General features: G+C 38.0%; 1 protein-coding gene across 1 annotated transcript in view; it reads left to right on the forward strand.

Moving 5' to 3' along the window:
* LOC127428066 (succinate--CoA ligase [GDP-forming] subunit beta, mitochondrial-like) overlaps nucleotides 1–16,992 on the forward strand; it is a 169,433-nt gene extending 152,441 nt beyond the window's left edge. The window contains exons 10-11 of the mRNA XM_051676122.1: nucleotides 8,746–8,866; nucleotides 15,632–16,992. Of these exons, the coding sequence (XP_051532082.1) occupies nucleotides 8,746–8,866; nucleotides 15,632–15,747 (237 nt within the window). The 3' untranslated portion in view covers nucleotides 15,748–16,992. The remainder of the gene's footprint in view (nucleotides 1–8,745; nucleotides 8,867–15,631) is intronic.
* The last annotated feature ends 2,041 nt before the right edge of the window (nucleotides 16,993–19,033 follow it).

Below are 19,033 nucleotides of genomic sequence, written 5' to 3' on the forward strand. Positions count from 1 at the left end.
ATTTCTGTCCATAGAAATGCCTCTCACTGGATGTTTTTTGTTTTTGGCACCATTCAGAGTAAATTCTAGAGATTGTTGTGCGTGAAAATCCCAGGAGATCAGCAGTTACAGAAATACTCATACCAGCCCATCTGGAACCAACAATCATGCCACGCTCCAAATCGCTGAGATAAAAAATTTTCCCCATTCTGATGGTTGATGTTAACGTTAACTGAAGCTCCTGACCCATAACTGCATGATTTTATGCACTGTACTGCTGCCACACAATTGGCTGATTAGATAATTGCATGGATGATTGTCGGTTCCAGACGGGCTGGTTTGAGTATTTCTGTAACTGCTGATCTCCTGGGATTTTCACACACAACAGTCTCTAGAATTTACTCTGAATGGTGCCAAAAACAAAACAAAACATCCAGTGAGGGGCAGTTCTGCGGATGGAAATGCCTTGTTGATGGGAGAGGTCAACAGAGAATGGCCAGACTGGTTCGAACTGACAGAGTCTACAGTGACTCAGATAACCACTCTTTACAATTGTGGTGAGAAGAATAGTATCTCAGAACACTGTTCTGAGATTCGGGTTGGCGCTGTTTTGGCGGCACGAGGGGGACCTACACAATATTAGACAGGTGGTTTTAATGTTGTCGCTGATCAGTGTATATGTATGTATATATCTATCTATTGATCGATTGATTGATCGATAGATAGATACATATGCATTAATTCAGTGCGATTAATCATATTAAAAAAAGAATGCATTATGTAATGACATATGCAATCATGTCCCTGGACCGTAAAAAGTAATATTCCTACCATCAGTGCAATTCAAGCTTGAAGTACCACCTGTTTTCTCAAGGGGGCATTAAGCGAAACACCAGCTGTATAGACAACGCACATCTTAAACAGAGAAAAAAACACACTTACCGACACCAGACAGCACAAGATGAGTACTCGTTCTTGCGTTCAAACACAGTTTGATGGAATGCAAATCTGAACGCAGGGATCTCAAGACGTATATTTCTAAGTTTCAAACTATGTTTAACTTGACACAGCGACCTAAAAACTGTATTTTTATGACAACGCTACCAAAGTGAGACACTCCAAAAGCACCGTCTGAAGCATGTCTACATTGACGCATCCTTAGACAAACCTTATAATAAATCTATCTCAGACTGATTGACGATATCAGTTGCGAAAATAATTGCTGTGAACTTAAGCCCAATGATTGGCTTATGTTTAATAATATGGAAAAAAACAATATATTGGATTCTAAAGCCAATTTTTGTATTGTCTTATCAATGCTTTAATCGTCTGCCACAATAATGTAATGCATTTTAATTATCATAATGATAAAAAAATTTTGAATCTATTTTATTTATAATAATATACATATAACTAGATTTATTATTTAAATATTATTTATTAAATTATTGTTATTTGAGGGACTTTCTCAGCAAATATTTATATATGCGATTAATTGTGATTAATTTGATTCATTTATTTTTACAACATCTTTGTTTTTATTCAACCATTAATCCTTTCACTTTCAAACTTATGTTGACCAAGATGCATTAGATACACTCAACCTCAGCCGCAAGCCGGAAGAGAGATTCCGTCAAAGATGTCAATCAAGAAAAGTCGGCCGGCAGTTCTCAAGTGTCTCCTAACACGAAGTGATACTTGGAATGGCAGTGTCAAGATGTGTCTGTGTTTTGCCAGCTGATTTTTTGACATAATGCTTCATCTCCTTCACTCTGGGTGAAGAAAGAAGCTGTCATGCTTCAGCAGGCTGGATAATTATTTCTCTCTTATCCCCTGTGCCAGGTCCAATCTGAGCCCTCAACAACAGCCTGGGACCAAACCACAGCTTTCTCTCTCCTTCTTTCTTTTTGCTCCAGAGGAACAGCAGAACCACTGGCAATGGATTAGCAGAAGGGAAAAATAGCCTCTAGATTTGATAAGATTGCGCCAATAAAGAGAGCCAAAAGACTGAGATATCAAAAGGGGAAAAACTGAAGCATATTAACTTTCTTATCGACGGTACTGGCTTTGCTGTCTCTAAGCTTATATCTTGCCAGAGTTTTGATAAAATATTTGAATACTATTTTCATATCAGTCTGACTACGCCAAGTTTGGGTGACTGATATGAAAAGATATGGGGCCCAAGCTGTTGAAATGGCACGTGTGGGAGAATTTATCCATATTTTATATGAAAAGTGTTTTCCAGCTCTGATAAGATGGTTCTTCTTCCAAAAACATGGTCATCAACCCTTGGAGGAGCGTGTTTTCCTGCTGAAATCTTAAACCAGCTTAAGATTGTTTGCTGGTCTTAGCTTGTTTAAGCTGGTCTCCCAGTCTGAGACACTAAAAGTGTCTAAAACCATTTTAAAACCAGCAAACAGACCAGGCCGGGAGACCATCTAAGACCAGCACCATCGTGGGCTGGATTTTTTTTTTTTTTTTTTTTTTTTTGCTCAGCAGGAGTATTCATGCCTTGACTGTGTTAATATTTAATGCTAAAATAGCAATACACAGGATATCCATTTGCCTAGTACTGCCTACACACCCACAGAAATGCTATTACTTCAGCACTCTAATGGGCAAAAACAAACAATTGCCCTCTTCTCCTCTTTTCAAATTGATGACTGCTGTCATCCGCCCCTCTTCATTTGGAAATGTTTGGTTTTAACCATTGACCTCATAGGCTTAGTGAAACATTCCACGTCAACTAAGAGACGAAGCTTCGGGAAGGTTTGTGCAGTTTAAGAATCCGAGAAGCCTGCGTTTCGCAGATAAAACAGAACAATAGTGCTAATAGGCCACTCTGAGACAAACGTTTTCACTCTCCTAACACAATCTGTTAGGCATTAACAAAAGACAGATGCACTTCCACAGATTGATTAGTGGTGGTCAGCCAGGGTAGCCACCCCTTTCTCTGGGAGCACAGCTGCCAATGTGTTGTTGGATGATAATGCCAGCGCTACCCAACCACACCACAGGCATCCTGGTACTGATAGCAACACAACAGCATTTCTTATGGGCACCATATTAATGGAGATTTTTTGTTAATTTTACTCAGTGAAATGCTGCTTTTGTTTCATCTTGTTTTTGTGATTATTGTTTCATGGCTGTAAAACGCATCGCAGAGGATGTTGGGTGAAACTAATGACTGACCAGCAATAATGTAATGGACCTGGCAGGGCTAGTAAACAAGCTATTTGTATAAACCTACTGCCAGTGCCAGAGCTCACACAACAGCAGTTTCGTAACAGGGTATGTTCCTTGAAAAGGTACTCCAAAGCAAATAAAGATGAAAACAGTTAGTCAAAAATAGGCTGCTTTCTTAGATGTGAAGACTAGAAGGGACAATGTTGCAGATAACCTACAATCTGAGATTTATGTATACTAAATTAGTCATGTCGTATTACACCCAGGGGCTGAAAATGCATACCAAGCCATAGACTTGTGGGCAGTGCTTTGACATATGGTGTGGGACAGTCACGGATGACCAGGGTTCGAGTCCCAGCCCTAAGGTCCTTTCTCGATCCCGTTCCCTCTGTTCCCTGTTTTCCCTGTCTAACTATTTTACCTTTCCTATCTAATAAAGGTGAGAAATGCCTTATAATGATAATAATAACTTTTAAAAGATTACTCAAACCAACAGCGATTTTGAGAGCAACAGTGAGTATAGACTTTATATTGGAAGCCAGAAAGCTTTAAAACAAAAAACTTTAAAAATCCATTTTGTACTGACACATTTTATTTATTCTTCTTATCTTTTTTTTTTTTTTTTTTTTTTATTTGAATTGTTGGAAGATCCTAAAGGTTTAATTTTTATTTTTAGCTTCCCAGTTGGTGTATTTATTCATTTTTTCTCACCAGTTCCCAATGCGCTCTAAGTCCTCATGGTGGCGTAGTGACTCGCCTCAATCTGGGTGGCGGAGATTGAATCTCAGTTGCCTCCGCGTCTGAGACCATCAACCCGCGCATCTTATCGTGTGGCTTGTTGAGCATGTTACTGTGGAGACATATAGTGTGTGTGGATCTTATCACGTGGCTTGTTGAGTGTGTTACCTTGGAGACATGGTGTGTGTGGAGGATTCAAGCTATTCTCCGTGGCATCCACGCACAACTCATCACGCGCCCCACCGAGAGTGAACCACATTATAGCGACCACGAGGAGGTTGCCCCATGTGACTCTACCCTCCCTAGCAACCGGGCCAATTTGGTTGCTTAGGAGACTGGCTGGAGTCACTCAGCATGCCCTGGATTCGATCTCGCGACACCAGTGGTGGTAGTCGGCGTCTTTACTCGCTGAGCTACCCAGGCCCCCCAGTCTCCTAAGCAACCGGGCCAATTTGGTTGCTTAGGAGACTGGCTGGAGTCACTCAGCATGCCCTGGATTCGATCTCGCGACTCCAGTGGTGGTAGTCGGCGTCTTTACTCGCTGAGCTACCCAGGCCCCCCAGTTGGTGTATTTTAAAGCTCTACATCAAATATTCTACCCTAATCTTTGCTGTAGAAAAAATTACTATGTGCCGCATGGCTATAGCTATTTTTCTTGAGCTAATGTATTTGATTTAAATTTATCAAATTTATCCAGTGGGGCATTATTATCTTAATTGGTTGTAAGTTGATCTAATTTGATCTTGTGTTCAATAATGAATAGATCAGTTGGATCATTATAACTATAAAACACTAATTGGAGCAAGAATTGATTTGATATTTAAGCTGACTGCTGATATGAACAAAATTAAATGTAAGAAAGCAACCTTTGTTCAATACATGGTTTTCTATGATCAGCACTTAATGTCATTACTTGTAGTAAATAAAACCCTCTTTAGTTTGTTTATTCCAAAATCTCTTCTCATTTGCCTTGCTTGTTTTTTTTTTTTTTTTAAACCTTTTCAGATATATAATCTTTTTATGAAAGGTTTATTATCTGTAGTAACATGTTAATAACACATTGTTACATTTAAGAACTTCTGCATGCTTATGTCTACATGAATTGTGATGTAATGTCTAGATCATAAGCTGATTTCATTAGACTGCTTAGCTTCAAGCTGTGTTCCATGTACTTCAGTTAACCATTAATACGATATGCTCAATATTTGTTCAAAATCTGCTAGCCTGGAGCTATAGTCCAGCATTCCTACAGTAAAATGAGTTTGTTTACAAAAAAATAAGATCCTGCACCCCTGACAGTTTCTATCTTATGTGTTCTTTTTTTTATTCTAAATCCCACTGCCAGTTTGAGTGAAGTGCACCTTATTTTTATGAAGCAGCATTTACTCATGTACGACAAAACATAAATCATGTCCCATGTTTCATTAATATACATAGATGTCAATAGGAAACGCATGACTGGAAGAAATATGACTGTGCACAATAAAGGCCGAATTGAAAAATGCGATGCAGCTGAAAGCAATGTAGTGTGGAGAATGGGGCTCTGTGCTGTTGCTCCTAGATATGTGCTGCCCTCTGGTGGCAGTGTGTGCATTGTTGGTACAGCTTGAGGTAGAGCAGTTCTAAACACCAGATTGTGTGCTGTAAAAAAAAAACAGAACTTATGATATCCTAGATTTCTCTCAAACTTGGCAGGAAATTACATCAACCTACCAATGGATTCCTTCACCTTCAATGACAGCATTACTGAGTATGTGTATTAAGCCGTTTTCCTCATGGGGACCACAGTGTAGGTGATTTCAGGTTTTACTATCCTTTAATATCCTTGCCTGATGCAGGCAAAACCTGACCCATGCACTCTCGATGTGACATGCAGCAGTGTGTCTGTATTGATGGGTATTGAAAGGTTTCGGTCAAGTAGTACTACCTTCAATTGAGCAGTGTTCCAGGACTGTGTCTCTACAAGTGTTTTTGTTTGTTTGTTTGTTTGTTTGTTTGTCCCCCTCATTATCTTGAAGGATTAGGCATTAGTCTGTTTGTGTGTGTGTGATGCAGAATGGCAGACACAACTTGCCACTGAAGTGGATAGAATAACAGATGTACACATGCTGTGGTCGTGGTTAATACCTGCCAGTTTCAGTGTCAGAAACTGGACAATATATCCAGTCTGTCGGATCCATTAACCTTTTCATGAGCAGGGTCTAAATTCCCCTGCAGTGTCCCCTGGAGTGAGTTATTTTTGCATGTTACACTGCACAGCAGGTAGAGGTGTATTTATTTATGTATTTATAATAGAGTGTAGAGGAATACTTACTTATTTTAATTTTTGATTTCTTGATATAAAAAATAAAATACTGTATATAATATAGTAAACATGTGAACAAATGGGTTATGTCTGCTTTACTGTATTTGTTTTATTTCATTTTTATAGATGTAAAAAACAAATGAACAAATAATATCAGCAGTCCAGTTTGCCTATATGCACTGTTTGACTTCTCAGACGTGTGTGTGTGTGTGACAAGCGCTAATGTAAACAGACTTGGCTGCGTGCATCGGATAATCACGCTCAATCAGCATGTTTTCACTGTGAGTATACGAGTTTTAAACTGATAGTTTGTCTGAAACAAACGTATTATATGCCTGAAAAGACTGATTGAGTTGCTGTTTGTGTGAATGAAAACTGCATCTGCACCTAATCAGCAGACGTGGCTGCGTGCATGGGAAGATCATGTTTAGTTATGATAGCTGTGCATATACAAGCTGTGAACTGTTATCGTGGTACTTTGGTTACAGTTAGGCTGTTTGTTACATAAAATAAACATATTATGTGCTTGAAAAGACTATGTAGCTGTTTGTTTGACGAATGACAATGGCTACTTATATAAACAAACATGGCAGCACGCATCAGAGGAAGAGTGCGTTTGATGTATTGACTGTGCATATAAGAGCTGTAAACTTCTTATCATGGTACTTTGGCAACGAGTTATTCTGTGGTTTAAAAGACTGTGTGGGTAACTGTTTGAGCTAATATAAATTACAGATGCTTGACAGCTTGTAACGTAATTGGCTGTTGCAGAAACACATATGTGTAAAACTACCCTGTGGGGCCCAGTTATTAACCATCACATATGTGTGACGGTATGTATGAAAAGGTTAATAGACCCCCTCACACATCTGTTGCATTACTGAAAAATTACGAAAGGATATGCATTTTCAGAATACAGATGACAGTGCCACTGGATGCCCTGACTCTGTTGGTAACACCACAGCTAGAGCTGTTTTCTTCTTTTTTTTTTTATTTTTATTTTATTTTTGGGGGGGGGGATGTGGATGTTGTCACTTGAATAGCCATGCGGTTGCTCAACCAGGTGGGCATGTACCTGTTGGAGGAGGCATTGTCTGCCTGTCTAACAGTCTCTGTCTGTGTCTTTTACTTTTCACCACTCTTTCTATCCATCTCTGACTGTTTGTCTGGAACCATGTGGGTTGATCTTTGATTTTGACCTCTTTATCTAAGAACTAAAAAGCATAGATTGCTCTCTCTGAAAGTTTTGTTTTTGTTTTTCAGTTTTTATTTGCATGACAAATATGTTTACATTCGTATTGCTAAAGCATTTACAGCTGAGCTGCATACAAATAAAACAATGAAAAACAAAGTACATTATATAAGAAAAATAGACAAAATATATGATCGATACTTGAAAAATATGGTATAAAGGTAAAAGTAATAAATTATAAAAATGAATTTATACGCAAAGTTCATCAATGTCATCTTTTAGTTCACCTGCCATGCTGATTTTTGCAACTGTCATCATTTTAGTCATATAATTAATTAATAACATGTGTATTACCCTTAAAAACATTTTAATAACACTTTAACTTAAGTACTGCTGTATACAAGCATCTAGATGAATTATGTGGTCTCTCTTTTAAAAGCAAATTTCATCTGAATATTTTGTTCAGATGCCATGCTTAATTTTGCAACTGTCAAAAATGCCATATGGTTGATGAACAAGATGTTTTATTACTCTCAGCAACATGGTAATAACACTTTATAACTTTTCAGAAAGGCTGTATGTGAATGCCCACATAAATTATGATGTAGTCTCTCTCTCTCTCTCTCTCTCACACACACTCAATGAAAGCTTCTAGCCAGTAGAGCTGGTAACAGCATTTGTGGGAGAATCTGCCACTATCTCTCTGATCCTCTGATCTCCTCTCTAAGCATGTAAACATCATTACCACAGAATGGAGCCAGCAGTCACCGTCAAAGATTATCATAGATTATGGGTAAACATGCCAAATTAATCTCATTTGTTGATTTGCTAATTTGACTGAAAGAAAATGACACTTGATTGAGTGGTTCACGTTGTTCGAGTAACATGAGCTGCAAACAATCCTGTATGTGTGTGAGCATACGTGTGTATGCAGTTGTGTACATACATTGATATTCCTTCAATGCCTACAACACATTTATGGAAATTATTGTTGGATTGTGTGAAGTAAAATGTTCTTAGAATCTTTCGAGGGAGTGTGGTTGTTATACAGTATACAATTGTTAGTAAAGCTGAGACAGTGTTAGCCTTGTATGTCCTATCTACAGTAGCTTGTGTATGAACTTTGGTAAGCAACAAGTCGATTTCCTGTGTGATCATTTGTTGCAGGCTAGTGCTATTTTATAATAAAGTGTTTAGTTGTGACTATACCACGTTCAAAGCCATTGTAAAATGCAGACAAATGCACACCTTAGACTGAACATCAGTTGAATTCTATAAAAAATGTTTTGTTTTTTTTTTCGTTTTTTTTTTTCATCTTTTCACCCCTTCTCTTTTTTGCTTTCAGGTAGAGGCCATCTTGGTAAATATCTTTGGAGGGATTGTTAACTGTGCCATCATTGCTAACGGGATCACCAAGGCCTGCAGAGAACTGGAGCTCAAGGTTCCACTGGTGGTCAGGCTCGAAGGTAGATATCAAATTCAACCAGAGTCCCTATTTTTTCACTTTCTTGCAACTTCAGCCTTCATGACTAAAAAATAGTGCTCCTTTCAAAACTTTCACCTGCAACAGAACCCATGTTTGTCAAGTGAAGAGTGACGTGTTCGTTAGCAAGCGCATCACGCCGCAGTGGTTGTTAGTGGCTGTGAGAAGAGTAAAGGGGCCAGGCGTTGATTGCGGGACCTCTCACCTGTGTATGCTAATGCTACGTGCTTGTGTGACACTGGGCCTCGGCCTTCTCCCATCTGGCCATTAGGATAATTGGCAGAAAACAGCTGAGTCGTTTTGCCTGGGAGAGAGACATATCCTCCACCCCATTAGTTTTCTGCCCCTCGTTTGTCTGTGATGCACCATGTCCTTCTGATGACTACTAAAATAATACAAAATCTGCCCTTTTACTTATAATTTTTGTGAAAGTGCTTAAAAGTTGTTGTTGTAGTGCCTCTAGTGTTTATTTCACCAGCAAACTACCGCGATATGTACAATGAGCCACTTAAAGGTGCACTCAGTAATTTTTTTTCCTTATAAAAAGTTTTACTCCTAAAGAAGTTAATTGTAATTTTCAAATATATGTATAAAATCATGATCACGCACATGAGATGAAGATTCCAGTCATTAACCTTATAAAAGCTGCTTTATTCTATATGGAGAGGGTCCCCTCATGGGGGCTGCCATGTTAGAATAACATGACCAGCCTAATACAATTCGCTTTATCTCAGTAACCAGCCTGATATTGGACACTTTCACTCATGGATTAAAGTAATCATAGCTGACTGCGAATAGTGAATTTCTATAATGGCATCTGAAACTGAAAACAAAATATTTTGAATGATGCTACATCCAGGCCACTAGGTCCAAGTCCAAAGCAACACACAAAAAAAAAGGGAACCTTTAAAAGTCATTTTGCAAAAAAGTTTGCTTTAGTAACGTGATTCTATGAGATCAGGAAAAAATATCGTCAAAATAAGTGGTTTGGAATGACACGAGGGTGAGAAAATAATTACCGAATTTTCATTTTTAGACTTGATTGTTTACTTTAAATTATGACATTAATGTTCTGCATTAATAAATCTGTATTCTTCCAAATAAAAAAAAGGCTTTATACATAGCGCTCAAGCAATTACTGACACAAAACGTTCACCATATTTTCCATCCAAATAAAAAATTCCCTAAAAGCAACAGCAGCCCAGATTGGCCTGTCTTCTCTGAAAAAGTGAATAAGCCACAGTGGCCTGAACGCTCTCAGTAATAGGTGTAAGAAGCAGCATGCTGCTTACAGATCGATCATCTTTTCTGTCTCTCTGTCTGTGGCTGATTACGTCTGACAGATCGCTATAAGAAGGTTCCCAGCTTAGAATTTAGTTGTATTAGCTGCCTATCGATTTCAATCAATCTCTTACCAGAGCCCTTCCATGAGACCCACTTTTCCAAGAAAGACTTCAGGTGTGTGCACATACGACCCTACATACATACTAGCCTTTTCACAATCAGCCTCTCCATAGACAGCTCAGTCTGTCAATAGCACTCGTTGATCTCACACCCTGTTGGTCGCACATGCAATACAGTATAACATCTTCATTTTGTTCTTCAACATTCTTTATCACACCAAAACTCACATAAAATGACAGTTTCAATATGCAAGCTCATATCCTCATGAATAGCTCCTACAGTGAGATCTCATGAAAAGTCATAAAAATATATAAAGACTGTTGTGTTAAGTAAACACAATATTTTACATTTATCATATTTATCACACTGTATATAAATTTGGATAAATGGTTTAAACAGGGTTTTATTAGATATTTTTTCTCTCATTTTCTGCTTAAGGCATAATCAGATTACCCAAAATATTTAACAATCAAGCACACAAGGGTTTAGGAGTGCATAGAAATGTCTGAATGATGGGCGTTGCAATTCTTTGGAAATCTGCAGAGCTTCTTACAGAATAAGTGGGCACAGATTTCATGTGTGCCCAACATCTAGGATGAGAATGTCTTAAAATCAAGGCTAATTGGAAAGAGATGCTTTAAAACTCTGTTTTGGTCACCATCTTTTCAGACCAGTAGGCTAATATATACACAACAAGGCCTACATATGAAATGCGTCAGACTTGAAAAGGGATACAAAATTAGTTTGAAAGTCTTTGGCCGCCATTGCTGATGGTGCCTCAGGACAACTTGCATTTTAAGCCCCATATAATTATGTATCAAAATAAGTCTCAATTACTTTATATAAAAACTGAGACTGGTGAAGCCCCTTTCAAAAAAATCTATATCTGTGCATACATGTTTAAAATGATATCCATTCAGTTTCATAATAAACATGTACTCACACATTAGTTATTTAATGTAAGGTTTTTTTTTTTTTCTTCCCAGAGTTATAGTCTATTTTGCATTCATTCAGCAAGGTTTTGGTGTTAAGTTGGTCTCTAGCAGCACCTAGTGGCAGTGGGTGGGTACAGACCTTTGTGTGCATGTAAGACAGCTCTTGGAGAATGAGATCAAGTGTGTGTGTGTGTGTGTGTGTGTGTGTGTGTGTGTGTGTGTGTGTGTGTGTGTGTTGTGTGTGTGTGTAGAGAGAGAGAGAGAGAGAGAGAGAGAGAGAGAGAGCTTGTCACACGTTCCTTCTGCTGGCCTACTCTTAATTCTGTTTGTATCCATGTTTTGTATAATAATTCCTTACATTTATATAGCGCTTTTCTATGCACTCAAAGTGCTTTAAATAGTATAGGGGGAACCTCCTCTAACACCAACAGTGTGCAGCATCTACCTGGATGATGCGACGGCAGCCATAGTGCACCAGAACGCCCACCACACCAGCTGTTGGTGGAGAGGAGAGTGATGTAGCCAATTAAGGGATGGGGATTATTAGGAGGCCACGATAGATAAGGGCCAATTGTATGTATGTACATGAACTTGAAAATGTTATTGTATTATGAATTAAAGGGATAGATCACCCAAAAATTATAATTATGTAATCATTTACTCACCTTTGTGTTGTTCCAAACCGTATTACTTTTTCTTTGGTGGAACTCAAAAAGTTAAGTTTTGAAGAATGTTCATGTTGCTCTCCTCCATACAATGAGAGTAAATGGTGGCCAGGGGCTGTCAAGCTCCAAAAAGGACAGAAAAACCCCATAACATAACAGTAGTACATACATTCTCATGAGCCATATACCATGTCTTCTGAAGCCATATAGCCTTGTATGAGGAACAGACTGAAACTTACATTTCTATTCACTCAGAATATTGCCTGACCGCCTTTTTCATTGTATTGAAAAGGGCAGCCTTGACATTCTGCTATAAATAAATCCTTTTGTGTTCCACGGAAGAAAGAAATTCATACAGGTTTTGAAAGACATTGCTTTGACTCATACAAGGCCACCCATTAACCAATATGTGCAGACCAAGACAAAACACAACCCTTCCGTCTGTGTGTATAAATGTTTTAATGTTTGTTTGTTTTTTTGTTTTTTTTTATGCAGTTTCCTCTCCTTGCCCTCTGTATGCCTTGACGGCTCAAACAGCGGCCGATACTCTATACTCTCAGCACATGCCCCCAATCGCCCTCATCCTCCGCTAATGAAATTATACAATTGATTGTTTTGTGCTGCCAAATGTGGGAGACGTGTTAGAAATGAGTTATTGTGCGAGCAGACAAAAGCGCTGAAATATCAGTAGTTAAGTGGTGCTGGTAATTGAATTCCTCATGAAACTGCTATTGATTAAAACATCCTCTCTCCTGAGAGAAAGAGGATTATCATAATTACACTGCAGAAAAATAACATACACACACACACACACACACACACACACACAGGTGTACCTACCAAAAAATGTATACATGGACATAGTGATACACTGCATTAAAATATGTACATGCACTGGTGGCCAGAAGTTTGGAATAATGTACAGATTTTGCTGTTTCAGAAGGAAATTGTTACTTTAATTCACCAAAGTGGCATTCAACTGATCACAAAGTACAGTCAGGACATTACTGATATAAAAAAACAGCACCATCACTATTTGAAAAAAGTAATTTTTGATCAAATCTACACAGGCCCCATTTAACACCTTATCCTTGAGTAATCATGCTAAATTGCTAATTTGGTACTAGAAAATCACTTGCCATTATATCAAAAACAGTTTAAAGCTATTTGGTTTATTAAATGAAGCTTAACATTTTCTTTGCTTTTGAGTTGCCACAGTATGCAATAAACTGGCATGTCTTATGGTCAATATTAGGTCAAAAATGACAAAAAAAAAACTGCTTTCTCTAGAAACTCGACAGAAAAAGATGTGGAAGGCCAGATGTTCAACTAAACAAGAGGATAAGTACATCAGAGTCTCTAGTTTGAGAAATTGATGTCTCATATGTCCTCAGCTGACAGCTTCATTGAATTCTACCCGCTCAACACCAGTTTCATGTACAACAGTAAAGAGAAGACTCAGGTTGCTGGCCTTATGGGAAGAATTGTAAAGAAAAAGCCACTTTTGAAACAGAAAAACAAAAAGAAAAGGTTAGAGTGTGCAAAGAAACACAGACATTGGACAACAGATAATTGGAAAAGAGTGTTATGGATCTTAAACCCATTGAGCTTTTGTGGGATCAGCTAGACTGTGAGTTGCGTGAGAAGTGCCAGAGAAGACAGCCACATCTATGGCGAGTGCTACAGGAAGTGTGGGGTGAAATGTTACCTGAGTATCTGGACAAACTGACAGCTAGAATGCCAAGGATCTGCAAAGCTTTCATTGCTGCATGTGGAGATTTTCTGATGAGAACTCTTTGAAGTAGTTTAAGAAGTTCTGAACATTTCTTTCAAATTGTATTAGTAATTTCTCATGTTATTAATGTCCTGACTATACATTGTGATCAGTTGAACGCCACTTTGGTGAATAAAAAGTACTAGTTTCTTTCCATTAGAGCAAAATCTGTACATTATTCCAAACTTTTGGCCGCCAGTGTAAATATGTAGCTTATGTGTATATATTGTATTTACACAAATATAAATATAATAAAAACACATTTCCACTCACATACAGCCACACACAGATGGAATTGCAAATCTTTAAATATTTAATTGCCGCAGTAGTCAAAAAAGTATGAGGATTCAGAGTCATGGCCTTGCAGTTAGCATGTTGATCTGTAGTGCTCATGTGAGTGACTAAGGTTTGAGTCTTGTCCCCCCCCCCCGTTGTTCATCAAAAATGTAAATACATAAATAAGGTTGTATAAGTTTGTTAACCAAATTGTTGAACTAACAATGTCTGTATATGGCAATACATTTTTAACATTGAAAGTTGGATAATGTCATTTTAGTTAATGCTTTATAAAGTACAGGGTTCCCATAGTGATGGAAAACCTGTAAATATCAGGGAATTTACAAATTGTGCTTTTCAGACCTAGAAAAGTCATGGCAATTTATATAGTGGATATAAATTTGTTTTAGTGAATTCTTTTGAGTGGGTTCTTGTCAGTTAATTGTTTGAAATGATGCTGAGTGAATGCGGTCTGAATGATTAATTAGCGAAGAATGAAGCAAAGTGATTTCCAAACATCGGTTTATTGAAATCACAAATGACAGGGAAAGTCATGGAATTCATTAGTCAAAAAGGTGGAAACCCTGTAACTAACATTTAACAGAACACAAACAATAGTAAATACTGTAAAAAAACAAAAAACAACAACAACAAATAAACATTGTTAGTTCATGATACCTAATGCATTCATGTTAACACACTGTATAGAACCTTTCTGTAATGTGTTGTCAAAAATGTATTCAATAAAAAAAGATAATAAAAAAAATAAATAATAATAAATAAATAAATAAATAGGATGAAGACGTAGATGTAATACAAATACACATACGCACACACACTTTGTGAAGGATGAGACTGTGGGATGTTGAGATGTTCTTTTCTCCCTGTGGTTGCACACTCATCTGTGAAATCAGCACCTCTGTCATCAACAGCTGCTCACCTCTCCATAACACGTGCACACACACACGCACACGCACACTTTACGTACACACATCTCACAACTTTCATTCCCTTTCCTACTTGCCCTTCTCATTTCATTTCAATCAATCTCTATCCTTTTGACCCCTGTGGAGTTTGTCTCTGAATTCGTTTTGTTGTGCTGGCCCGGGCCCTGGCCTTGCGTCAAGAGGGCCACAGTTCGATAACATTTAGAGTCACTGTAGAGACTACAAGGGCTGCCCAAGCAAAATGAAACGGAACACGATCCGTCGGAACCTCGGCAGCTGGCACTGACACGTCCTTGCCGGTGAATGAGGGTCTCTCATTTCCAGCCAATGGAACGTAAATCCCCATTGCTATTCAGCCAATGGAACAGTTCCTCTCCTTTTCAGCCAGTGGAACTACCCCAAAGCATTTTCAACACCACTGAGTCTGCAAACCAGCAGAGACAAGCTCAGTCCTTGCCAGTCACAACCTTCCGAAAGCACAATGACTTTTTTTTTTTCTTGTCTGGCCAGATTTCCTTTCTTATATCTGCTGAATGTTAATGGCCTTATTGCAAGGCACAGGTGTCATGTACTTATTTTTTTAGGGGGCACCAGTGGCAGTCCTGGCTTATTTGGTGGCCTTGAATAGTGCAGTTTCAGTTTAGCATTTGTCTCAGTTTGAATTGCCATGACGCTTCTGTTGTAAGGGTTAAAGATTCCAATTAACCTAAGTGAATTTGATCTTGAATGTGTTCTGTTTGTGTGCAGGGACTAATGTTCAGGAGGCAAAGCGTATCCTGTCCGAAAGTGGGTTGCCCATTACTGCTGCCAGTGACCTGGATGATGCAGCCAAGAAGGCTGTTGCCGCCATTGCCAAGAAATAATTGCATTCACATACAGTGTACACAGACATACAAAATAGTCATATACCGATACACATGCTCAAAGAGAGTTGTGGCCAACTTCACTGTATACTCCTCATTGATTCAATCATGCCTGGGTGAAAGCCACTTTTCTCACCTGCCTTCTGAACCATACATAACCTTCCACCTATCCCTAGTAGCACTTGTCTATTTTCTCCTTGGACGGTCTTGTATTTGAGATCCTTTTCATAAGTAATTTAAAATCTTTAAAATATTTTAAAATATGGAGCAAATAAGTCAGGACACACAAAAAGGTCTCAAATATGGGACTATCTCAGGAAACATGGGACTTCTGCTCAACTAGATCTCCCAGACTCGTATATAATTTTTGTTTGTCTGAATGCAGCCCTTTCTATAGCACAGTAAATGAGTATTTTTTTCAAACAGAACAGATATATTCAAAATATGAATATATATATAGAGAGAGAGAGAGAGAGAGAGAGAGAGAGAGAGAGATGCTGATCAAATATTAGATTAAATCATAGCTTATTGGCTTATTGCATTCCATATTAATGCTGATTGTGTTACTGTATCACCTTAAGTAAACCATGAAACATTACAGTGTCATGTGGTTGCGTGGAATAGCCCTGTTCATTTTTAATAAGATAACAACTGTGAAATATGTCTAAAATCTGATATTGATTCATTAATGTCCATATGATATCACCATCCCAAACTGATTTATTGAGATTGTAAGGGTGTGATAAATTAGGTGACCTGACTGAGACGGACAGTTTTTTCCAGGTATACATTTTAAATCTGAAGATCAGGTAATGTGCCATATGCCTTATTTACAACATAATGATTTGTGGAGTCTGCAATGTATCTGCCTTAATGATATTGAACAGTAAATGCAATACTGATACTAACATTTCCTGATCACACATATCAAAATTCAGTGATTCTTATACACATCATAATGTATGATTCTGTACTTAACTCATCAAATGATTTGTGGGGTGTTTTTAAAAATTCATGCACGACGTTTGTGTATAGATTTTATTGTGCTTGTGTGAAGAAGAGGTTTTAAAAGCAAAAGGCCTATGTTCCATCATTTATCTGATGTATTTCTTTATTATTATATAACAATTAATAAATATAATGAGCTTTTTTTATAATTATGGATGTATATTGGAAGTTAATGTATATTTAAAAAATGAGTCGTAAACAATTGAAAATAAAACAGGAAATTTCAATAAATCTTTCCTTAGAGGTTTTTTTGTTTGTTTTTGTTTTTTTTGTTTTTTTTTTCAGTCATTGCCATCACAGTTGCTTTTCTATAACCATATGAAATCAATATGATATTAAAGTTGTTGAAGAAGTGATTCAGGGTTTTAAAAATCCACATTTTCTATTTTTTTAATTTTTTTTTATTTATTGTTTTGGCACAAGATTGCTCATTGACTTGAAATGTGATTGCCATAATTACAGAAGTGCGTGTGCGTGTGTGTGTGTGTGTGTGTGTGTGTGTGTGTGTGTTTTTGCGAATGTTTTCGGAAATCCATCCCTGTCAACGGCTTGGAACATATGATGGATTATCTGTCAGCTGATCCGAGAGGACACCCGGACCAGATCAAGTCCCTCAAGCAACAGACCTGGACTCACTCTTCTTCTTTCACTTTTTCATTCTCTCTCTCTCACTCACTCTTACAAGTCTCACTGTCAAATTGATCTGTGAGCATTCAAGTGAATGCAGAAATCAGCCTGTATGGGCCTTCATGCCTGCAAAATCCCTGCTGATGTTTGACCTAGTGGTGACATGTCACACTGATGCACAGAGTTACGTGTCATTAGAAGGTGAAGTGTGGAGGTGTCGTGCGCCATGCGGGCTGCAGCAGCCGGGTGTAAATTGAGGAGATTGTTCAATAATTGCCTATTTCAAGCTCTTCCTTCACCGTGTCAAATACAAGTGTGTTGATGGATTAGACTGTAGAGTTAGAGTCTTGTTAAAATATTCTCTTGTACTGACATTGTATAATTTAGAGGTCATTGAATGTGTGTGTGTCTGTATTGGGGAGGTGGATGTAATGACCAAAATTAGTGCTGCTCTCTTGTATAAATATAGATGAGGTGAAAGATGTTGGGGGTTACCATTCGATTTAAACTATCTACGTCCAGCTCTTACGATAATACTGACTGTTTAGACAGCAGATTGATCAACTGTAATAGCTAGCTGTCATTGTTGGTCTTGGTCTCATTAAGAAAACTGCATTTTAATGTCGAAAAAGCATTTTCAAGCCTTCTTCTTACATCCTTGTAATTGTTCAGTTGAAGTTTTGAAAGGATTGTGGCCACTCTTTTTTTCCTTAAACATTCAGAATGGATGTCAAAGCGGTAATTGCCACTTTGGGAAGCTGCCTTTTGAGTTTAGTGTGAAACTGATCGCAGCCCTTTGTGAAAAGCGCAATTTTCTTCCTGGACAGTAAGGTCAAGTCATCCTTTCAGGAATATTGGTTATTTATTGTGTCGTTTAGAGGTAACAGCCGCAAATTTATTAGTTTATAAAAAAGCAGTGTGCTTGTAGATGGTACGCCATGATTGCGTTTGGGTTGTCAGAGAAATGGGCTATTCACTGATTCTGCATTGCCAGTATTTTATGTTTGTGAGTCTAAAATGGACATCTAACAAAAACTTTTCCGTATGTTGACGCCCAAGATTTTGATTGGGTTCTTGGGTAAAACTGAGGCAAGCACCATGTGATTTTTCACAAAGGAAAATCCAGCACTTTTCAAGGGGGGTATGGAGGTTTGCAGAAAACTTGCCCAAGGAATAAATCTGCCAGTTTTCTGACCTTTAAATGTCCTTGAGTTTTAGGAGTTGTAGAAATAGAAAGTAGTAGAAAGGATTGCCTTCTCTCACAGTAAAACTTCACAAAGAAGCTTGTGTCGTGGAAATCTGTGGACCATTATTGCATCAAGCCATGAAAGACAACGATGGATACGTTTTATAAGGCTGAAGTGAAAATGTTGGCCGAAAGCACTCTCAGGTGGTTGATTTTGTTATCTAGTGCTTTATATTCAGGTCTCGTGGTTTGGGCATATAGCACAGATAGGCAGAAAAATCAATTTCTTTCTTATAGAATTGCAGCCGGGGATTCTGTAACTGCAGCACTTTAAGATCGATTTAAATTACTCTCTTTGTCTCCTTAACAAGGAATTGAGCTGTGAGCTGCTGGATTTGCTATTCTGAGATACTTATTAAAATTTCATTTTCGATTTCAATTGTATTTGACTGTTGGAGATTTTAT

Source organism: Myxocyprinus asiaticus, chromosome 37 (genome assembly GCF_019703515.2).
Source record: "Myxocyprinus asiaticus isolate MX2 ecotype Aquarium Trade chromosome 37, UBuf_Myxa_2, whole genome shotgun sequence".
In the NCBI taxonomy this organism is placed as follows: domain Eukaryota; kingdom Metazoa; phylum Chordata; class Actinopteri; order Cypriniformes; family Catostomidae; genus Myxocyprinus; species Myxocyprinus asiaticus.